This window comes from Rhea americana, unplaced genomic scaffold, assembly GCF_003343005.1.
Source record: "Rhea americana isolate MKP2758 unplaced genomic scaffold, rheAme1 scaffold_93, whole genome shotgun sequence".
In the NCBI taxonomy this organism is placed as follows: Eukaryota; Metazoa; Chordata; class Aves; order Rheiformes; family Rheidae; genus Rhea; species Rhea americana.
The window spans coordinates 3,117,482-3,140,841 of NW_028187122.1; the positions used below are offsets into that span (position 1 = coordinate 3,117,482).

Below are 23,360 nucleotides of genomic sequence, written 5' to 3' on the forward strand. Positions count from 1 at the left end.
TGTTAGTAAATTCCCAGCGTACAAAACAGACCCCACAGCTTGCTGGCTGTAAGCCAGAGCTTTGCTGCAATCAGGTCAGTTGCATTCTTCCCTGCTACTGAAGCCAAGGGAAGAAGTAGCACTTGCAGCTGGGGTGCCTGTACTCCATTGCTTTCATACTTCTCCTCCTCCCAGGCTACGCTGCCTGTCATATGGGTCCTCTCAGGCCATGTGTTTTTAACAGAAGCATATCATGATACATAACTGAGTTAAAAGGGATTGTAGCTCCCACCACCATTTTTGAAGAGGTCGTTGCTGTCCTTAGCTAGTCCAGAGAAACCAAAATTTACACTGCCCGGCAGGCTTAGTCTAAAGAGAGATACAGCGTTTGGGAGGTGCAGCTAAAGGGAGACGTTACTGCAGGACTAGGCCTATTTTATAGGACAGAGGAGGGGTTCAAATAGATGAATTCCCTTGGTGCAACAGAGTAGAATGAGTACTTACATGGCCTTTGCTGAGAAGCCCAACTCTGGGAGTTAATTATGCAAAATACTGACTTGGAGACGAGGCATATACACACACAATACCTTTCATTTGGGATGCCTTTATGCCAGTACTCCTCTTTTCTCTGTGCAATTACAGATATGTTCTTCATGCAGTTGTTGATTTGGGTAGGAAAAGTTGTGGTAACCTCACAAATGGACCAAGTGACATTTAGTCTGTGCAGAGTGCCCTTTCTTTCTGCATGTGTCAACCTAGTAGTACATCATTTATGCCTGGAAGGTAAATTGGCTGGAGCAGAACACAACAATTTGTTAGGTAGGCAGTGGAAAAGGGGAATGGGCTGCTACTTTACCTTTATTTTTTGCCTTTACTTTTTGCCTCTGGATTCAGTTACTTGGTGTGCCAGCAGAGATGGTTATTAGCCCTTACTGACAGTTTCTCTGTCTGTCTCTCTCTGTTAAGTAAAAGCCTTATCTATGGAGATGTGGTATGGCTGGTCTGTAGGCTGCTGGCATTAGCACTTGGCATGCAGCTCTAGCCTTCTGCCTAGCCTACATAAAGTTGCTGAGCTTTTAGCAGCTTTTGGATTCTTTTGTTCTCTTCTGTTGTAGGACAGAGAAACTCCTAGAAGCTTACTGCTGTCCTCAGAGCYAGCCTCAAACCAGGTCCCTAAAACAAGTCAGTGTGTGAGGAATGAGGGAGGGACTTGCTTGTCTTGCCAGACAGACAGTATATTTGCAGTCCTTCCTCCTCTTATGTTTTGGTACCTGAGTGTGGATGCTGTGCCCAGAGCAGTGTACTGAACAGCTGCTTTCTTCTTTACCTGAGGAGATGGTGTTTTGTGTTTGAATTCTTCCCTTTTATTTTCCCTGYGAATTTGCCCTTGCCTGTTTCTCCTTCATTCTCTAGCAGTACTCTTCTTGTCTGCTCTTATCTTCTCCTCCCTTCTTACCCATCCCCTGCTTAGAAGCCAGTTGCCTTTGAATCAGCCAGAGCCTGTCTCCGATACACAGCAGCGAGTGATGATCCTGTGCTGGCTCAGGACAGCTCGCAGAGCTGCTCTGGGAGTGTGGCTGAGCCCAGAAGACTGGCATTGGCTGCCATAGCTCAGAGCAGGAGGCTTAAATTTTCCCAACGAGCTCTTGCAGTCAGCACTGCTGAAGCTCAAAAGCACCCTTGGGATCCATAGTGCAGTCGTTTTAAAGGTGAACTACATGGAAAGAAGTGTTCTAAGCTCCATCATGTTGTGTGCTGTTAAGTCACTTTGATGTATGTATTACTTCTGTTTATGCTTTTCCTTATGCTGAGGCAGAGTTGTCTTGTCTCGTCCTTTCCTCCTCAGGCTGTGAGGAAACCTTGGGCATAGTGTGAACAGTGCAGTYGTTCCCGTGCAAATAGCTCTTTTACAGTTTGAGTGCCAGCTGTGCACATAGTATTTTCTTCCAATGTCTGCTTTGCTCTTTGTGCTGGGATGGTGGAAGGACAAGCAAAGCAGTGCAGGACAGGAATCAAAGGCCCCACCTTGTAACCAGAGGTGGTGTGATGTGTTCGTGGTATCAGAGAGGGAGAGTTTTGCTGCCTCAGTACCAGTTCTCATTCCCACCCACTCGAGCAGGAATTCCCAAAGCCTTTTGTTCAATATCAGAAAAGATGCAAGTAAATTTGGCTTTTGCTGCAGAAGGAAGTTGCTACCTGGGCAAAACAGTCTYCCCTGGGTAAGCATCCTTGGAGGATTACCATTAAAGAGTTCTGGYAGCTGAGCTGTGGTATCTGTGAGCCCCTGAGTAGTCATGTACCTCTTCTGTAGAAACCCTTTGGGAGAGAAGAAGGGAGAGACTTTGCCTGGTGATTTTTTTTTTCCTGGGGGTGCTAGGGTTGAGAGGATAGTGCATGATTTGGCTGCCATTACTTAACTGCAGACTGATTTCCCCAGCCAGTGTTGATGAGGGCCTACATGGATGCTGAGGTTAGGATTGGGTTTTACTGAAATAGAGTAAGCTGAAAATTCAGGAGCAGCAAGCTGTATAAAGGTACAATCTGTAAGCCTCTTCTGGGGTATGCTGGACTCCTAAATTGATTTCTGTTACAGCTCAAGTTGAGTTGTCATTTGTGTGGCTATGCATGCCTTCCTTAGTGAGGCTGAGCAGATGTCATGTGGCCTGTAGCTCTTGAGGGGCAGTGAGGGCACCTCACTCCTTGTCTCTTTTTAGCTAGTATAAATAAAATGGGGTGCATCTTAACACAATGTAACTGTATTTCTTCATCCTTTGTGTAAAATCCCTTTAAAGTCCACTATAAAAGATAAAGGTTCATGAGTGCTTGCTTAATATCAGCACTTTGAGATTTATGTTGCATAGCCTACCASCTGACAGGTGCATTGCTTATTCAGCTCACGACTGTCAGTGAGAAGTCTGTAACTGCGGGAGGGTGCTTGTCCCTGTGGCCCTCTTTCCGCAGGGAGAAGGGAGGTTGCTTGAGTTTATTCATTCCAACAAACTAAGGTCCCTGCTTTGCTAGAGTTCACCTAATTTGGAGACAGGGGCTACTTCCTGGTAGTCAACTGGGCTGTGAGCTTGAGCTTCAGGTAATGCTGTCAGAAGTTTTTCCACTTCTTGATTCTGTTTGACAGATGAGTATTTGTTCTCTTGTGTTTTCCAGAACATTATTATGTCAAGTGCAGCTGAAAGGGTAAGTCCTAGATTTTTGTTAATATCAGAAAAATTTGAGGATTTATTTTTAGCTGAAGATAGAATTTTATATTAAACATATAACTATTTTCATTTTAAATATAATGACCATCTTGTATTTCTTATGTTTTTAATCAGCATTTTACCAAAGAATTATATTGGGGTGTTTTTGCTTTCATATTTTCCATGGCAGTTTTCTCCCAGATGGGGACTCTGCTTTTCCAAATGATAGTGYTTTCTCGACTTCTAAGTGCATCTTCAGAAGCTTGCTGTTACATAATGTTTAGTCTTGCATTTCTAGCTGTTTCGTTCTCCAAATAGTTATATCCTGCACACACATACTCTGCCAGCACTTTGAGTAAGTGCATGTGTACATCCAGCCTTCTTTGTTCTGTTTTAGCCCCTAGAATTACGAGGTCCTTACGACGTGGCTAACCTGTATCCTTTTTCCAAGTTGGAGACAGCAGTTAACAGTAACACATGAAAGTGTGTTACTTTGAAATAACAATATTTCAGATTGGCTTTGAAATATTTCTATCTCTTCCACTCCTTGTACATGGTGGAGCTTGTTGGTGATACATTCCTTGAACCAGGACTCTTCAGTGGGTGTAGAAGGAGCAACAGATTTTGGTCATGGAGTAGCTTAAACAATAATGATATCCAGGTACAGATACAGGTATTGACATCTGTGTGTGTGTAAGTGCAATAATGAGTAACAAACATTAATCATAGGTCTTTAAATAAAGAGAAATAAAATTTTATGGACACTGTGGACCAAATGAGAAATTATTACTTATGATCTCTAAGGTGCAATGTCTTTTGTCRCAGMAAAGATATCTATCTATGTATGTATATGTGTGTATATATGTACAGACACAAAAGCATATGTGTGTGTATATATATGTATAAAAAGCTATAAAAGCATGTCTATTAAGAAAGAGAAAGTTCTTATCTTAGTACTGGTTACTTCTGTTCTTAATTTTTCAGTCCTCAGTTATGCATGTGCTGTCCAATCAGGAAATGTATTCTAGAAACAAAGAAAGGACACTTTTCTTGCCTTATTTTAGGAGTTTAGATGCACTTTTACTCCTCCTTCCCTCCCCACCCTGAACATGTCTGGCTTGTCCCTTGGAGAGGAGGAGCACACTCTGACTTGTGAGAACTGTGCGGGAGAGTACRTGGGCCGGAAGAATTTTACACCCTTTACGAGGAAGTTTTCTTGCCTCATAAGAAGAGCAGTCAGGCTCAACCCAAATTAACATACCTTGTTTTGATGTCATCCCTATTCAAGGTGGTTGGGAATTTTTCAGCAGAATGTTTTTTATATCAAAAAGTGCCTTTTCACACAAAACTGAAATTTTCAATGGGACAGTGTTTTACTTGATTATTCCTGTAAGAAATATACTTAAGCTGACCGACTTTATTTTTAAAATGACAGCTGCCTGTCTGGAAAAAAGCAGCATTGACAAGAGCCTTTTGGGGGGCTGCTGGAAAATTTCAGCCAGGAGAATTGGGTGCCTCGGTTCTTTGCCTCTAGGTAACCTTATGCAAAATGTCACTTTGATGTGCAGCTTTGCTAATTCGCAGTTATGTGTTGAATAAGCAAACTTATCCTACAGACGGACTTCCTTAGTCTGTTGACTCCTTTCTGTACATTTTGATCCTGAACAAAGATGACAGAGGTTTGCTGTTTGGCATGTCAGAAAGTGATGCCAAGGCAGCTGTGTCTACCAACTGCAGAGCTGCCCTGCTACATGGAGGTAAGTGAAAAGCCCAGGCAAACTCCTCTAAGTAGTGATTTCATTTGCAAAACTAAGTTTGTRCTGTGTATCCTTTTAAAAGGTCTGAGTCAGCTTGGGATTTTACCTTCTTTGTCCAACTCGTGAAGAGGAGCTTGTACAGCAAGTTCCCCCCCCCCTTGTTGCCATGTTAGGAAATCAATGGCTAAATTGATGATGCTGCCTGTACTAAAGTACTCTCTAACTATGTTAAACAGACTCATAAACCATTTAGCTAAAACACAGATCTGCCTATTACGCTACATAGTGAAAATAACACTTGTTTCAGAAAGTGTTGAATGTTGAACTTGGTTAGATCAGCAGAAAGTGCATCATTGACTTCAAGAAAATCAACATTCAATCTTAATGAAGCACAGCTTTTGCATTTATTCTTTAGTATGACTGCAGAAACACCCTTTGCCTTCTTTCTTTCTGATGCTTCATTATGTGGTCTTTGTTTCTGACTCACCGTTCAGTGTGGACCCTTTCAGGCTCAATGCAAAATTGGATATTGAGTGCTTGATGCTTAGGAAGAAATGTTTCATATGATGTACAATGTTTTGAAGWGTTTTTGTGAAACAAAACTTGCTTCCTTATGCTCTCAGCGGAGGAAGTTCACAATAACTATTCTTTCCTACCTACTCATTTTCATATTAAGAAAGTGGAAATTTAGCTTTTGACCGCCTGCGGTGGAAATCAACAGGTTTCCRGTTGTCCTGTGTGCCCTGCTGTCAGTGTGGTTTAGAGATGACAAAGTCTGCGTTCCAACAATCAGTTTAAACCCTTGCTTTGTACTTTGGTGCTAATTTTGCCTTCTCTACCCTCCCCTTCTGATGCACATTCGTTGGCTCTTAGAGTTTCCTGATTTCTGTTGTTTATGCTGATAGCAGTTTACCTTTGTGACTGAGTAGTCACATCTACCTGGTAATTTCTGCTTCTGCAAGGATTTGTCCGATAGGTATGATTTCTAGTCATTTTTCCAGCCACTGGAGTTGCTCTAGATAGCAAACACAGGGTTGGATTTGGTTTGCATCTCTTGTTTAGTAGAGGTGGAACCWGAATCTGCTACAATCAACAGAATCCTCCAGCCTGGTACTCAAGAACATAGTAACAGTGTGTTGGAAGAATTTTTGCCAAGTTTATGTGGAGTTTCACAAAACCTTCATTTTTCTTATCCATGAGGCTAAAAAAAACAGATACTTCATTTACCTGTCCCCCAAAGAATAGCAGCCCAGAATAAGTAAATACCTTTTTTGGAAGGTTCTTGCAGAGCTTTCTTAACAAAGCATTCTGTTAGCAGTCTTTTCTACCTTGAATTTTGCAGAGAAGCCTCCCAACAATAGTTTTGAAATTGGATTCAGCTCACTAGGTTACTTGGCAAATGTGTGAGAAGTTTGATAATGTCACATAGTCATATTTTATGGTAATGCTGAGGATTCCATGAATATTCTTGAATACCATAAAGTCACTTAGTTGGTATGTATAGGGGAGCCTCTGCCAATATAGCTGTGCCAGAGTAGTTTGTTTAAGAATACATTTTGTTTTTGTACAAACAGTGTGTTTTGCTCAGAAATGCTGAATTTTTTTGACATGCATTCAAGAACGTGTCTTTCTGTGACTGTGGAACTGATGAAGCTTGACTTCCTATGGTTTTGTGTCTACATCCCCTCAACTCCTGTGGACACCAACTTTCCCTTTTGTTTACTGTAATTCTTCACATGCCCTCGGATATCCACCTTTAATTTCCTAACTCCATAATTCACTTTATYGCCAGGTCCTGCTCATGTTGCTTTTGTTGTGTGTGCTGACTGGCTGGCTGGTGAACGTGTTGAACAGTGCTTTTGGGCATTGGTTGCATGAAACATGTATATTGTCCATGTGTGTTGTAAGATAAGACAAGAAGTAATTGGACTGAAGTGCAGGAAAAAACATTTAGTTAGACACTTATGGCAAGAATAGTGAAACACAGTAATGTGTTGCTGGAGAGGGTGGTAGAGTCTCTAGCACTGGAGACTATTAAGAACAGGTTGGACAAATTGGCAGGGAGTGACATTGGTGTAGGAGATCCCATTTGGAGGATAGACTGGATAAGCGTTTTAAGTGTAGCATCTCTGGTGGATTATATCCCATCCCTTCCTCATAAAAGAAGCATTGCTGGGGCTCTTGGACCGCGTGACGGCACTTGGTTGCAGAAGAAGATGATTTCTGCTGCTGCTTATGGTTGAGATGGCATAGGTAGTTACTGCTGCTTGGAGKATCCTGGTCACAAATGGAGAGATGGTTGATATACTTGAAAAAACGCTACGGGAGYGTCCTCAGCCAGCTTCCTTTCCAACCTCAGGACTGGCAGATGGATGCTAGGATTAGTGTCAGCATAGCAGGAAGGTCCCTGTATGGGGGATGGCTTAACAACTGCAAAACCGGTGTGAGTCTGTGTCCTCCATCTGGCTTGCCAGATGTGTTTGGGAACAAAAGAAAGTGAAGTGTGGTCTAACCTGGCACTGTCCTCAGGCTCAGCATCTGGGCCACTTTGGAACAAGAGTCTCATCAGCCTGGGTTCCTTCAGGTCCCTTTCAGCATAGATTTAGAACATGGCCCAATCGTTTTTCACTTCCCACTCCCCTGCATGCATACCARGCATCCCTGTCCTCCTTGCTGACCCCTGCTGCAGTTGTTCCTACATACCCATGCACACAGCAGTGAGAGGGCAGGGACAAGGAGAGTTTCCTAATACTGAAACTGTCCTTTCCTTGAAGTTYTTYAAATTTAAAGTTGCTGAAGGGTGARGATGGAAAGGTAAAAAGCAGGATGTTTAGCAAAGGCACTTCAACCAAAAATGTTCATTACTAAGCGATTTAAAAATCTGATTTAGCATGTGTAATTCAAATCAATTGCTTTTCACAGACAACACTGGTGCAATAAGAGGAGTACTGGTAAGGCCCTTCTGTGAGCTGGATGATTATGTATTGTGAACGCATTAGTGTCATCTTATTTGAGATACTAGAGCTTCTGCTTGTTTATTCCAGAAACGCGGAAGAGTGCATGTGGGGTAGTGTACACAGTGAAGAAGCCTCGCAAAGTTGAGGAGGAAGAAACACTGCCAGCCTGCAAAAAAGCCAAGACTCAAGTTTGAGGACTGAACTGGTTGTCAACAGGAACCTCCGTGCCATCTTTACCCAGTGCTGTGTCTTCCTCCCACCTTCTAACCAGCTCAGTTCCTCACATACTACTTTATTTAGTCCAGAGAAGAATTATTCTTGTGCTCAAATGAGAGATCTGTGGGGACTGCTGAATAGTTCACCATACCTGAAAGATKATCCTGCACTGTGCTTCTGGCCAAGGCCAGGATAGCATCTCTCCACCSTGTCCTAGGTCTTGTGGAGTTTGCACCAACTCCAGACAACATTTCTAATGTGGAACTTTCAGTTGTACAAGTGCAYTCTTTTATTAAAAATATTTTCAAGAACACTTCCATTTAAAGTCTAGCTTTTATGGCTACTCAACTTTAAAACATGTCTGTACTAAACCTTACAACTGCAAGTGAATAGGTAAAGTTCTTTTTGGTGGTCTGTGAGGAGTAATTCCACAGTTTAAAAAAAAAAAAAAAAAAAAACACTCCTCATTTTGTGATCAGTAATGAAGAGCCCAGCATCTGTCACTTGTTAGAAGATACCTCGCGTTTGTGTTACAGTAGCACCGACTGACCTGACCTGCTAGACCTACTGCATGCTTACATCCAAAGGCTGTCCCTGTCCTGAAGCACTTAAAACCAAACARTAACGTGAGGCAGTTACAGCAGATGGAAAGGAGGAGCCCAAGGTTATGCTGAATGTGTGCTCYGTGTGATCGGTTGCAGTCACAGTGTAACAGCTGTCTCACCTGGACCTGAGCAGTTGCCATGTCACAATTTTTTACTGCATCATTTCCTTTTTATGTCCTGGTCTGGCAGTGTTGCCTGAGAGTGTTTGCTTTGCTACCTCCAGCCTTTCCCTTTTTCCTTCCTGTTACTGCCTCGGTAAACCTAATCTGTGGCCAGAAAAGCAATCATGACAGACTTATAATCAGCAAAGCATTTTTAGAGCTCTTCCAAATGTTGACTGAAGCTTTATTTATTTATTACAAACCAATACAACAATTATGTAAGATACTGTAGTGGGCCCTTGAGCCACCTTTGCTGTGAATATTCCAGTCCTCCTGCATCTGACAACAAACTGAGAAGTGCAAATTATAGTGTGTGAAATACTGCAGAAGTTTTGTAGTGTGGTCTCTGAACTTTTCAATGACTGGACAAAGCAAAACAAATGGAGTTTTCAGTAGACCAGGAGTTCTGTAAAATTTTGGGTATAAGTCACAACAACTTTTGCTTTGACCAAAAAATAATGAAATATTTGTCCTTTATGTTGTYGTCTTACTTGTTGACTTCGTGATGGAGTCCTGTTTTATCACCAGGAATGGGGTGTAATATGTATACAAATTTGTCATATGTGGATTTCTCTCTTAAATGAGGCTCTAGCCAAATAGAGCAGAAGCTGAAACATGTCTGTTTGGTGCAAATATCTGAATAACAAGTTATTTTGCTTTGGTCAGAGAATAATCTACCTTGAGCATAAGAGAAATGGTTTGATAATTAATAATGGAGAAAGGCTTTTGAAATTTAGAGGTCCTACTTACTGCATGTTTGACCTTGATTTTAGAATTTACGGTCTGCATATTTGCCCTTTAAGTAGATAAACCACTTCAGGACCTGAGTGAAATGTTTCTTTTCCGCCTGTTTCCTGAGGCATTTTGCGTTTTCCAGCCACTCTGGTACCTGAACAGTTGAAGGACAAACAGTTACAGGACAAACAAAGGGAGGTAGCCAGGGCTGATGTCGCTTCTGCTTCCTGCAAGCTATTCTCCCCGGGTCCGAGTGTAGTGAAGGGGCAGCAAGCAGAGGTATGTCATAATTTTCATGGCAAAGAGGGTGTTTACAAACGAAGCCTGTGAATGGCAAGGTGACGCTCGCACGTGGTGGTGCTTGTGTGAGGAAAAGCCTCATCTGTCTAAAGCAGGTCCGTCCGTCCRGGTTAGCTGCTTGCAGATAGGACTGTCTGTCTGTGTTTAGAGGCATTTCTTGTGCTTGCTTTTTCGATGGGTTTCTGTAAGTTCCCTTCACCTCCAAGCTTTGCGTTCTGGTGACAAATGCTTGTTGCTGCCCACCCCTGTACTCAGGCTGTGAAGTTTGCTGGCTGGAAGCATGGTGGCCCAGGCCAGTGAAGGTGTGAGAGTCTATGGCATTTTTGTGGGGGGAAGCTACAGCATGGGGCATTAGGATTATTACTGATTGCAGCATGTAATGTCCTGGTCAAACTGGAGATTTCCTCCCTTGGCGACACTGTTGGGATAGTTGTGCTTCAGCTAAAGCAGACGGTGCGGTGCCTTCCTTTGCTCACAGGACTCCACTTCTTCCTTGACTGGGACAGTTGAAGCTTTCTTTGTGCTCCACACTTTAAGAACTCATTTGCTGAGAAACTGAGGTTTTAAATCAAACTCAGTTATAAAACTGTAACTTTCAATAGTACTAGCTACTCAACTTTCTGCTTTTGTACATGTGTTTCTATTTAATAAGAAAGAAGAGGCATTTATCTAACAGTGTCAGAGAAGTAGCTTGAGGGCTGGCAGCTTTAGGCAGCTGAGAAATTTTCTAAAGGTGTGCGTCTTACAGAGTCCAAAATGTGAACCTTTAAAGAGAGACAATTTCTCTGGGCACGCTCACCACTGCATAACACACTCCAACAAATACAAAGAACCACTCTGTTTATTTAATCTGAAATAGATCAGTACAAAATGTACAGAAAAAAAGCAGTACAAATTTACAAATATACATCATCTGTTTTTGCATTCTTCAATTATCAGGCTTTGTAATAGTCCAGCTTTGCGATTCACCTCCTGATACCGTCTCCTCTCACCTTCATAACATTGCATTCGAATCCGATAGCCCATACTTAATGTAAGGACTTTATCATCAAGGTTGGCAAACCATCTGCAAACCCCATTACTCAACGACTCCTTTAAATCCACTTGCATCATAGCAGACCTTCTTTCATTGCTATCTGATCTTGTCCACCTTTGCCACTCATTTAACACATTATTCTAATAGTGAKTATTCAGCAGAGATAAGGCAACAGTTACAGGTATAGGCTATTTAGAGCTATTGGAGGCTGGAGGGAAGCTGCTAATGGAGTTGGAAATAATACCATCTAAGATAAAAGGATTCATTTTGCTGACAAAGACTGTATTAGTTAAAACTGTAAAAAGGCAACAATAATTGGATCATTAAAAATGATTAATTTTTTAAATAAATAAATAATAAATAGGAATAAATAAAGCCATTTTAAATCCAGTGGAATTTTAACACTCAACCTGCCTTTTGAAATAATTTCTGTGCATCTTTGTTTTGCTATTTTTCAGGAAAGCATCTCAGATAGTCTAGTACCATAAATATCTTCAGTAAAAATATTATGTTTGGGAGCATTTGCCTCCGGGTTGGTAAGAAGTGTTTAAAAGCAGCAAAAAGCAGTCTTCTCTCTTCAAGACTAGTTTGGGTGGATGCTTTTGTAGCAGTTGTCTTTCAGGTTGTTGAATATCTCTTTGGTGCCATTCTGCCACTGAAGCACAAGATCCATAGGGGTTTTCCCTTCCTGGTTGAAAGAACCAGAAGAAGCAAGATTTAATTTCAGCCAGTGATCATAATCCTTTACTGTTTCCTAAATATTTGCATGGTGAGACCATTGCACATGCTCACRGTCAGACTTACTCCTGTCTCTCTGAGTTCAGGGTCCTGCTTTACAGATCTAGTCCTTGTCCTGTTCAGACTGATGATGAAATTTCCCTGTATTTCAGTGGGCCTAAGCCGTATTATTGGCAAATACCATGACTAGCAGAGCCTRTATGTGTTTCTTTGGATCCAATCTAAACTAATTAGAAATACATTTAGATGAAACCTCAATAAAGCGCTCCTCTATTTAATTGAGGATTCAGATAAGACTTTGTACTGATATAATTAAATAGGTTATGAATCACATCTAAATTAAACCGGAGCAACTTTTGTGTGCGGGTAAAGCCTGAGAGCAGGTCCTTGTTCTTTTGGGCTGTACCTTTTGTTGATTCATATACGTGTCCTGAATACCCCTGAAWTTAATGCCAGGAGCAGCCTTGGCTTTAGAGGGACTAGGCAGTGAGTAGGGAGTGCATAATGTGTTGTAGCAAGTGGTTTGCTCCTTGCCTGCTTCAGTTTTTTTCTACAGTAGATGCTGATTGGCATTAGTAAAAARTCAGTCTATGCCATGGATGCTTTGATTGGATTTGGGGGGACGGGGACTGTGACATGCTAAACTTGTTACAAGTGGTCGCAGAGCTCTGGTCGTGCAGCTGCTGTGGCTGAAATGGCTGTGAGCAGTATCAGGTGCTGGGCTTCTTAAACTGAAGCTCTGCTGATCCAGGGTGACTTACTGCCCAGCAATCAGACTGATGGTTAACCAGGCATCCAGAGATAGAGCTTGGCTTGCCATCAGCTGTGGGCTGGCTGGCAGAGCAAAAGGGAGTTTTCTGTGGCAAGTGAAGATCTTTGTCTCGGCAGTGATTGAAGCYCAGGAGTTACTCAAGGAGCAAGATGTGTTTACATCTTTTTAATATCTTATATGTGCAATTAAATTAGTAAGCTGCGATATTGTTTTACATTACAGCTGATGAGTTCTGGTTTTAGAACAGGTACCATTTTTYTTCTCGCTGCCCACCCCCAGGTTACGCTTTTTCCATACTTCATCTTTGCTTTAACTTAGTCTGAAGTGGTCTCAGGGAGCCACTTTGCAATAGTTTCTCTTGGCATTTAAAGCCACAACACTGCTCTGAAGGGAAGCTCATTCCAAAGYGTTTTGATTTCCGGTATGTTTTGCTGTTACTTACGCAGTTCTTCACGGTTAGGTCCGCTCCGTAAAGAATCAGAAGTCTGATCATTTTGTAGCGGTTCAGTCTCACGGCGTCGTGCATCGGTGTGTCTCCTTCCTAGGGGCGTGAGACACAGAGCGTGGTCAGTCCTGSCCTCCGGCACTCTGAACAGCTCAGCCGCTGACTCTCAAGCAAGCCAAACTGTGAAGACACGTCTGCTTGATGCCACCTCCTAACCGTCAGGTAGGAAGTTGTTAGTACTTACTCTGTCTCTGGCATTGAGGTCCGCTTCGCAGGCGATGAGGTGCTCCCCGCAGTCGTACTGACCCGTTCTCACAGCCACGTGCAAGGGGGTGCTGAGCAGCTGCGAAATGGGGGGCGAGAGAGAGCACTCAGCGGCACAGAACGCGTAAAGAGAAAATCAGAAAGGCAGACCGTTTCAGGAACGGCCACCAAAAATCAGCAATTTCAAGTAAGGGTCAGCCTTTCGTCTCCGGTTTAAGAAGCTGCTGAGTCCCAAAAGGACCTACCTTGTCTCTGGCATTTCTGTTTATTCCTTTGTCCAGTAAGAATTTCAGGACATCCAGGTTCCCTCCCCGGCATGCCCAGTGCAGGGCTGTAGATTCAAGCTACACCAGGAAAAACAAAAAAAAGGTAATTTAATTCATCCTTATAAGAAAGAACAAATTAAACAATTCTGATCGAATTTCAAATGAATGCARAATCATTTTCATTCAGTTTAACCTGAAGCACTTTACTGTGATCATTGAATTGTTTCTAGTTTTCCTATTTTGCCCTAATTCTTTCAGTACTGCCAGTTTTTCACTCTTCACAGCCACTGTGTATTGCTCTTAGAGAATCTTGGTTGTGAAAAAGTGTATATTTTGTCCATTCTGTGAACTTACAAGTCGTCTTTGGATAGCCAGGTGTGATTTTTATGGCTGATATGTGCTATTTCGTATCTTTTGTTTTTACTTGATGTCTTTTAGATTCCAAAACACACAGAAAATGATGATGAAAGGAAAGAATAGTTCCCTTTTGCAAACTCTCAGAGGCACCCAGTATTTGATTTCTCTCCACTAAGCTCTTTTGCAAAGGGTGGAATTTCCCTTGCAGATCTTGCTCTGCTCATCATTCCTCAAGTTTCTTACGCTACCCACAGTCATTGCGGGGTTAAGCGAGGGGGAATGAGGCTGGCTAATTCCAACTGTGTAGTAAAGGCACAAAACGCTGGGCTTGGAGAAGCAAGAAAACAGCTGCAAAAGCTGTTGGCATTCTGCTACCGCCACGGCCAGCATTCCAGAAGAGCAGAGGTCTCTCGTGAGCTCAGTGTTGAAATCCTGACGGAGAATGTGTATGTTGTCCTGAGCCCTTGATAAAGGCGTGGGACAGTGGTATCTCCACCACCTGCTAGCAGTCTGAAGTGGTAGCCTGACCTCAGCTTTCTTATCCTTCTTTAGGCTCTGCTGTTTGCAGCAATCTGCTGGCCGATATGCTCCTCCACTTCCTGTGTTTTCCAGTAACCATTTTGGGAAATTGAGGCAGACACCCCCTCTTGAAACCTCTTCTCAACAGTGTCTTGAGGATAAACTTACAAGTTATCTTAATTATCAGAGGCCTTTTGATGTTCTTCACTGCTATGTGTGGCTTTGGCAGAGTTAGGAAACAATGAACAGTTTTTTTGAAAGGAATGTAAGTGCATGTGCATACCATATCTTGCAGTTCAAGCTGGGCTCCGGCTTCCACTAACRTTTTTACCACCTCTAGATGTCCTTCAGAGCATGCCCTGTGCAATGCAGTGCGCTTGTACTGTCAATTAAAACAGTGCAAAGTCAGATATTAAATGTGGCACAAAGAGATTTTTTTTTAATCTTTTCTCCCTGCCTGCCTAGGATGATGGCAAACACATATACTTTATGCTGATTCATTTTCCAGAGCTAATACTTTTGAGACCTGAAATCTGCTAAATTTTAATAGTATCCTAATAGCAGAGAGCTGCCTACCCAGCATTTTAAAGGGCATGAGGTATATCTGCAGTATGACATGGAAATTTTAAATTGTGCCTGTTGAGTTCCTCCATCCAACATACTATGCTGCATTTGCAAATGCAGGCTATGCTCTATGGAGCATGAGAGCAGGCAGCATCACTTTTGTAGTTCTGCAGAAAAAATCCTTGTCTGTCCATCTGTAGCACTGGAAGACTGCCTGTTACAGGAAGCAGGATTTCCCAGTCCCAAGCATCTTTCTTTCAAATATAAAGATTCTTTAGCAATAACAGTATTTTGAAAGGTCCCAGTGGCCCCTGTATCACTGGAAAATGTAGTATGTCAAGCTCCTGATTTTTACTTTCTTATGCTCCCCTGCCCTCTTTTCTTTGCCTCAGAAGTGTAGAAGCTACAAAACCTAGCAGTAAAAGTTATTCTTGCTCTCTAATAATCTCTCTTCTATAGCAGGCTTTGAAGTAAGAAGTAGTATTGTACCTCATCACAGATGTCTGGATCCCCTTTATCTGACAAGTATTTTTCAATTACTGGCAACTTGTTCTCCAATGCAGCCCTGAAGAACGTGGGTATATCCACTGGTCCTGTCTGGTGGAGAGAAATACACAGAACATAAATGCATGTGGCAGCTCTACAGTAGTGCAAAACCCCATCRGTCCTTTCACAGAAGAAAACACTTCATAGTAGGACTTACAATAACTTCTGGTTCAGGTTCCTTTGAAACGGGTGCTTTTACTTTCTTGCATTTTTTCTTTTTCTTCAGCTGAATAATTTTTTCAAGATCCTCTAAGCTTTCAAGTTTTGGCCTCTCCTGTAACTTTTTCTTCTTRAGCTGAAACAAAGCAGGGAAGGCAGCAGGTTGAGCAACAGCGTAAGCCCATTTCCCTTTCAGAATGGTAGGACAGGRCATGCAATTCTTCAGCTGAGCTCACTAGCTTAAGACTGGATGAACTTGGAACTAAGTTGCCTTTTTAACAACTAGAGCAACTAGAGTTAATTAAGCATTATAATATGTTACTAAGGGTGTAAGAAAATCTGCRTCATCTTTTCATACACCTTTGGCCCATGTTCTAAATGTTGTCTCTCTCTTCAGCTGAATGTTGTGGGATAGCATAATTTTTCTGCGTTATGCCAGGAGTTGGAGCAGCACCACAGCCCTTCTGGCTCAACAATTTAAGAAATCTCATGGTCAGTTTATGAGGGCTGGGAAGCCCCTGCAGTTTTCACTGACTTCCAGCAAGCATCCGCTTTTAGGATGTAGTCTGCCTGATTGATTTTAACTTAATCCTCTTCRATTAAAAATATATCATTAAGCGAACTGCAAGGTTTATCCTGATTTTAACATTTCATTCAGGAAGCGTTCACTTTGGGAAGCTGCAAAGATTGTCTCCAGTATCCTTGAGAGGGCAGTTCGGTAGATGTTTATGACTTCTTCAAGCCTGCTTGTAAAAAGCATCACTGCATGAAGTCAGTATGGGGCATTGCTAACATCAGGGACAAATGTGTTGCCGGAGTTAAGGGCCAAGATCTCCAATACCATGAGGTGTCCTTGGGTCCATGACTTCRGAAGAGTGACTTGCAGAACAAGGGGTAACTGGGCCAAGACAAGTGTCAAATTCTCTCATGGTATCTTTAAGGGTAAATATACTGGTGAAACCCTGCTTTCAACTGAATTCTTATTCAAGTCATTTCCACCTCTCTCTTGAGGGGAAAAAAAAAATGTTCTCTGCATTAAGATCATTGAGTTAATGGAAAATATTCTGTTGGCTTGGGTGGGTTTTCCATCAACTGGAAATTCCAAGAGCTGTTAAGACGATGTGGTTGTTTTGGATAGAGAAACTTAAAAAAAATTGTAGCAAGTAATGATCTCCAAGTTAAAGGTGAAAGTCAGTAGTTRGATTTATTTTACTTAATATTTTGGGGGCTCACCTTTTCACCCCTCTTTTTTGGACCAAAGCCTTATTCCCCCTGCTAATTAAACTTCTTCATTCTCATATTGCTTTTACCAGTTTGGGGTGATATAGGAGGAACTGTCATATTACAGAAATACAAAACGGTAAATTTCTGTAGACCCATATCACTTTTATTTTTATTTTTTCCAATTGTGTTTTCATAAAAAGAATATTTTTATGGTAGGTAGGGCTTCTGGCTTCAGAAATGTACTCTTGCACCCTTAGTGGAAAGCAAAGCGGTGCCRGTTTGAGACTTGTCTTGGGTTAGCTATGTTTGATGGCAGTTGTTGGATGTGCCAGCTGAAGGTGTCTTAGTGGTTGTGTTCCCCTGTACTGACAGCTGGTAGAAGGGACTGGGCGAGAGAGAGCCCATGGGGCTTGGGGCAGACCCTGCAGGGATGTTGTGGCTGCTGCCTGGAGCCATCACCCGTGGGAGCCAGCAGATCTCTGCCTTTGGGCATCAGACCGCATACTCGTTTGGTGGCGATCTCCCAAGGGTTCGTTTACCCCGCTCACAAGGCATGTATCTCTTAATTAGGGCTGCTGAGCAAAGTACGCACAGGATGTCAAAAGAACGAGCACAAACCTGAAGAGCTTACCTCTGCCTCTAGCTTTTTCTCTTTTATATAGGCCAGATCTCCTCGGGTCAGTAAGGGTTCAGAGACTGTCTTTAGATCCTCCTGCTTCTCTAATCTTACAGCAGCTTCATACTCTCCATTTTTGAAGTCCTCAGGGAGGAAACTGCCAGTCTCTTTATCATCAATTTTCTTCCCAGTCACCTGCAAAAGCAAATGCGATGTAATATAAGCAGCAGTTTCATGGCTGAAGTAGCTGCTTCCTGGGAACATGGGTTACCCAGGAGCTAATTGCATGTCATTTTTGTGAAGTGTCCAGCTCTAGGAGTGCGTGGTAGAGTGCARACCTCACTCAGCCTGTGCCTGGCTTAACCGTGCACGTGAACAGTTAGAGCAATCTCACTTGCAGGGAGCTCTTCCACCTCCACAGAGCAAGCCCTCGTTGGCATCTCGAGGGTTTGGGTCGGGATCTGTGGCTGTAAAAGGCTCTGGTGGGAAGAGCCACCCRGAGCAGTGCCCTGGTGAGGAAGCAGAGTGAGAGGAGAGGCCACCCCTTGGGACCGTACACTTCCAGGGAAACACAGTGCAACTAAATGAGGTTGCTGAGTAGTTTCAAGGCTGATCTTACCTGTTGCTGTCAATACCAAAGTCCCCATTTATGGCACTTAGCAAGATAGCATAAGGTGGTTCCTGTGTACGAGCTGTAGGATGCTTGATTGTTTTTGCTGACGGTTTTGAATAGTTTTTGGAAATAACCTCGATTAACTACATTCAAAGAGATTGCGTGTTAAACTTAGTGGAAGCTATGGCATGTTTTGAGAGTAGTTCAGTCAATTCRTGTGATCTAGACTGACTTTTCGTTCAGTCACCCTTGTGAGATTGTTTGTTATAGGGTTTAACACTAGAGGAATTGGCAGGGCCTTGCCAAAGGAGTTTAACACTAGGAAAAAAAAAAAAAAAAAGGCAGGGCCTTGCCAAAGAATTTAAGACAAAGTTAACTAGTCAGATTTTATGGCAGTTTCATCTTAACTTATTCATCTGGAGAGAAAAGGAGTTTCCTTATAATATTCCAGTGTTGTAGTGGATTGCCCCTTTTTATTGGTCAGATCAAGAATACTTTGTTTGAACTCCGCAATGGAGTGCACCATTACTTGTGATTTGATTTAGACATTATTTTCAAAGGCTTGTTACACCGTGAAAATCACTGAGTGCAGGAGTAATGCTTGATGTTTGGTTTAAAAGTGGAAAGAAAAAAGCTTGGTTTCCCTGTATTGGTATCTCCTCCTAATCCCTTACTGGACTGGAATTACTCTGTATGATCACAAACATAATAGCTTTAAAAATAGCTCTAAATCAAAGTCAAAAGAAAATACACATCTAAGTGGTCAGTCTGTTCCTCCTGGTGAAATATGTGGTGATGCAAAACCCCTACAGCTATGTAGTTGTATCAGTGGTGAGTCCCCTTTGCAGAGAAGGTTAAAGTGAGAACATTTTAGCATAACACATTGTAACACACACAGKTTTTGTACCTAGAGCACAGTATTGATGGTCACCCTCTAAATCACCTCAACGATCCACAAAGGTTGTCTCTTTCTTACTGGTACCACAACAGTCTAGAGGGAAAAGTAATTTTGAATAAATGAAATATTGTACCTACCAGCTCTTCGACTTTCATCATCATCATATCTGCTGTTGGTCGAGGTTGCACTCCTGTGTGGACGAAGCTCCCAAGGGCTCAAGTAAGCTCTGCAGGGGCCACCACGCTAGCTCTGCTTATATATGTTTGGGAGAACTTTGCTTGAATGAGATAATCTTCCAACCTGGGAATCCAAGTATGCCGCTGGGCTTTGCCAGCTAGGAGGTAGGTTCATGCTCATTCCAGACATGTTAACTAGCCAGATCTGGTGTCGCGGGGGGGGGACGCGTCAGCCGGGGGGACGGTCCAGTCTCTCTGTCTCACCGCCCCGCGTGTGTGAATCGGAACGAAATGTGAGATCATCGTTCCTTCGGCAGTGACCGAACGGCTCAGCAATGCTAGTCATGCTGTGTCCCCGGTGCCCACTAGGACAGCTGCCTGTTGATACAGCGTTACAACAGCTTCTTCTCCCCCCCCCCCCCCCCCCCCCCTTTTTTTTTTTTTTTTTTTTTTTAACTGACTGGAATACACAGGAAAGGGTAAGTTGCTTATGTACAATACCTGTAATAATAATTTCCTGATAAGTGGATGATGACCCTTTAAGTTTTGGGAAGCCGTTCTTTTCATTGCTGTTTATTCTTGGATAGTAAACAGTTTTAAGGGAAAGGCTTTTTCTCATCATGATGGCACTCTCCTATATTTGTTGGGAGGAATTCTCTGAAGGGATTACTGAGCCAGAATGATGTCTCTGGTGCTAAAAGGGCCTATGACATGTTAAGTTACAATCAGTGAAAGATCKCAAAACAGCAAGCTTTGCATTTTTCTGGGATGTTGTCAGTAATTATAAGCAGAATAGTAAATTAAGCCTATTATGCCAAAAAAGTAAAACCAGGATTGTTTTCTCAGACAGTATTCTCATTTTGGTATGAGAGAGTAGGGGCACAAATGTGACCTATTTGGTGGTGAAGCTGGACAGAGGCAGGTGCATACAAACGTTGGGTTAGTTTTGAGCAAAAGGAGGTATTGAGTCCTTTGGAAGAAATAGAGGGCAAGCTTTTCTAGTGCCACAAATCMAAATAGCCTGTGAGCAGGCTGCTGAACACTAGCAAAAGACAATTTCGTAAAAGGAAGGTCCACTAATCTCTGCATTTAGAGAGTGTGGATAAATGCCAAGAAAGTCAGTTCTGTCGTTCTCCAATGCTTAGCGCTTCTGTGTGGTGAAGCATAAGCCTGGCTTTAGGCAGTCAAGTCACCTRGCTGAAATCAGTGTAACCACTCAGGTGCTCAAAGTACAATATGCGCTTAAGTAGTTTGCCAAATCAAGTCTTAAATATTTTGGGTGTTTATATCATTAGCATCATTAGTGTGCTGTGTTCCTGATACTGACCTTTCAAGGTGTCTCTACTCTTCTGATCTACCAGTAATTTGAGTACATCCAAACTTGTCTTCTAGTCCCCATCATACCTATGCCCTCCCTTTCCCTGAAATGAAGCTGGACATCAGGTGGTTCCTTTAGTACTCAGAATATAGATGACATTACAGGATGAGCCCCAGAACTAAAATAGAGTATGTGGCAGCAAGAGAACCTTTCAGAACATTTTTTTCCAAACCTAAGCACAGCCAGGGTATCATTCCCCCATGGTGGTATGTCCTGAATCACACTTCAGAGTGTTTCTCACAGCAGTTTTGTACTCCTGCTGTATGTTGCTGCGATAAGAGGCAGCTCTGTTTGGCTCTTTCTTGTTTACAAATGTGCTGTAACAGGTGAATTCAGTGTGTTTCATTCTGCAGCTCTTCTGTTATTTGGGAGATTGTCTTGCTACCCACAGTCCTAATAGTAAGGCTGCAAAAACCATTTCTCGTTTCAGAGAAACAGGTTACAGTAGAGAACTGATGTGGGACAGGAAATGCAGGGCTGGTTAGCAGTTTRCTTTAAGAACAAAAACTACCTAAGCTGCGAACTGCCTCAGCTCCCTTTATATTTGAACCTTACTTTTCCTTTTTTATGCCTTTTTTTTTAAATACTGTTTCTTTTTTCTTAATAGCCAGTCATATAAAACAGACTCAGCAAAACCTAAACTAGAAGGTTTAAGTGGAGAGAGCTTTCTCTGCAAGCAGTTCATAAATCGAACCCAGACTGGCTTTACAATGGACCGCTGTGCTTCGAGGGGAAACACAAACCCACCTCTCTGGTACAGGCTTCTCACAGCACTACCAAAGAAAACAGCCATGTTCAATAACTATCTTTAAAGCATCCGGTCCCTAATGACTGAAGAGAGTAACAAAGAATGAAAAAGAATCTTCCTTGACAGTGCTGAGTACAGCAAAGGGTGGCGCACACAAACCTCCTTTTACCAAGGGTGGAAATGCAAGTTAACCTAATGGGTAAGTGCTTTTGAGCTAAATATCGTGTAAACCAAGGCAACCTTACTGAAATCAGCAGAAATATACAACTTCATATCAGCTAAGACTCTAACTCAGATGATTATCACTGTTGCTTAATATTGGAGGCAGCAGTAATATAATGAGCTTGCAACCTTGTGCTGGACTATAACCACTTAATCACCTTTCCACAAGTGACTTCTCGTATCACTGTTAAGTTAGTCATAGCAGATGGTCAGTGGGAGATGTGTAATGGGAGTCGGAAGAACAGTGGCCAGTCTGCTAACGTGTAAGGGCAGAGCAAAGATCCGGGTGGTGTCACAGAAAAACTTCCCAGGCAGAAGCAGGAGCCCAATAGGCTCAGCATCGCAGAGAGCAAACTATCGGGATGCCCCATTCCCCGTTATCAAAGAAGAAATTGTTTGAATAGYGCAGAGGTTTTTTTAATTAATTTTCAAAAGAGGCTAATGGTACGGTGGAGGCATTACRTTTGGTACAAGCAATATCGCTACCTCTTGTGAAGTGTATTACCAGCCTATTTTCAATGCCGTCATTGCCCTACTTGGCTATCTTGCATTTTCCGGAACGCTGCCCTTGGCTCTGTCCTTGCCTTCGAAGATGCTGCCCTCCGCAGTGCCTTTGTGCCTGGCTGTCTCTGTCCATCTCCTGCTGCTAAATAAGTAAAGGTGTGAAAAAATCAGTTGCTGAGAAGTGATTATGCACTTAAGAGGGTATTAATCCAGCAAACTATGTTCCATGCGTGTGTGCAATTCAGGCTAATTATGTACCTAAGGGACACCTAAGAAACAGTAACCCGTAGCTTATTCCTTCTGGATTTGGGATCTGTCTTATTTATGAGCATCCAGTGAACCTAACGTACAGACACACACAACAGAGCAGTCATAGTACATTACAGGAACTGTATTTTTTTTCTTCTTTAACTGTTTCTTTTCCCCTAAAAGGCAGGAAGCATTTTTATTTGCCTAACAGATAAACTAGCTGGTATTTATTGTTACAAAGCAGTTCTGGTATGAGCTAAATATAATATGCAAATTATGTCACTCATGCCGTAACTTGTTCAACACATTGATATATATGTCTGTGTTTTTTTCTAAAGCAAATAGGGAATTATTACATTATCTGCTTGAAACAGCCCAGAGACTTCTCAGTTTTGTTCCTGTGCATGAAGTTGCTAAAGAGAAACATATCATCGCTTTACAAGGAAAAAAAAAAAAAAATCGTTTAAGAATGTAAAGCTGATGTTAACTGCAAAATTAGACTATAAGAAAATTAAAATATAAGAAATTATTAAATTAACAGCAGGACATGGCTATAAATTTCGTTTTATTCAGATCAACTGTTTTAAAGGAAGACTTCTGTTATACTATAAGTCTCATAGTCTGGCAGGTTTTTGGACTGGACAGAACAGTCCTCCAGTGTCAACACCCAAAATGGCAATGAGTTAATAGTTACCTCACTTACTGTAGGATTTAAAAAACCTCTCTCGAATGGCATTAGGGTTAGGATTTTCACATAATAGAAAAAAAAAAGTGATATATATTCAAAAACAAGGGATTTAAATGCATCACCACAGGCCTTGAGTTTTATCATGATGGTGTTCATAGATGCATGTGGATCTGACTAACTCTCCTTAGGTGTCCTCAGTTAGGAAGCAAGTGCAGCCAAACACCCCAGAACGGTTGTTACCTGGAGTCAGATGGGTTTGTCCACTGGCTGCCCGGTCTTCATAGCCAGCAGTCTAGTTCAAGGGCCAGCTTATCCAGCTCCTTATTTARCTCTCCCTCAGTGTTTTGTTTCAAATTTCATGTTGTCTAACTTAAAGCCTCCAGTTACTGAATCTTGTTCCACTATCGCCTGAAAGCTGGGAGGATTCCTTCCCTCCCAGTAGTACAGTTCCTTTTTGCTGCGTACGTGTAAGGG

At 42.2% G+C, this 23,360-nt stretch overlaps 2 protein-coding genes across 4 annotated transcripts in view; one reads left to right on the forward strand and one right to left on the reverse strand.

Moving 5' to 3' along the window:
- RPP30 (ribonuclease P/MRP subunit p30) overlaps window positions 1-8,416 on the forward strand; it is an 18,930-nt gene extending 10,514 nt beyond the window's left edge. For both annotated transcript variants that reach the window (XM_085324816.1, XM_085324817.1), the window contains exons 8-11: window positions 3,142-3,171; window positions 3,571-3,608; window positions 4,851-4,930; window positions 7,975-8,416. In XM_085324816.1, coding sequence (XP_085180942.1) covers window positions 3,142-3,171; window positions 3,571-3,608; window positions 4,851-4,930; window positions 7,975-8,081 — 255 coding nt within the window. In that variant the 3' untranslated portion in view covers window positions 8,082-8,416. The remainder of the gene's footprint in view (window positions 1-3,141; window positions 3,172-3,570; window positions 3,609-4,850; window positions 4,931-7,974) is intronic.
- Window positions 8,417-10,727: 2,311 nt separating this feature from the next.
- Window positions 10,728-19,165, reverse strand: ANKRD1 (ankyrin repeat domain 1). 2 transcript variants are annotated; one of them, XM_085324815.1, is made up of 9 exons: window positions 19,059-19,165; window positions 17,426-17,605; window positions 15,569-15,706; window positions 15,355-15,462; window positions 14,585-14,683; window positions 13,405-13,503; window positions 13,140-13,238; window positions 12,893-12,991; window positions 10,728-11,628 (listed from the first exon to the last, which is right to left on the reverse strand). In XM_085324815.1, the coding sequence occupies exons 1-9, from the start codon at window positions 19,083-19,085 to the stop codon at window positions 11,524-11,526; spliced, it is 954 nt and encodes a 317-aa protein (XP_085180941.1). In that variant the 5' UTR covers window positions 19,086-19,165; the 3' UTR covers window positions 10,728-11,523. The 2 variants fall into 2 exon arrangements, with proteins under 2 accessions (XP_085180941.1, XP_085180940.1); XM_085324814.1 differs by lacking the exons at window positions 10,728-11,628; window positions 19,059-19,165 and having other exon boundaries at window positions 11,635-12,991; window positions 17,426-17,830.
- Window positions 19,166-23,360: the final 4,195 nt, after the last annotated feature.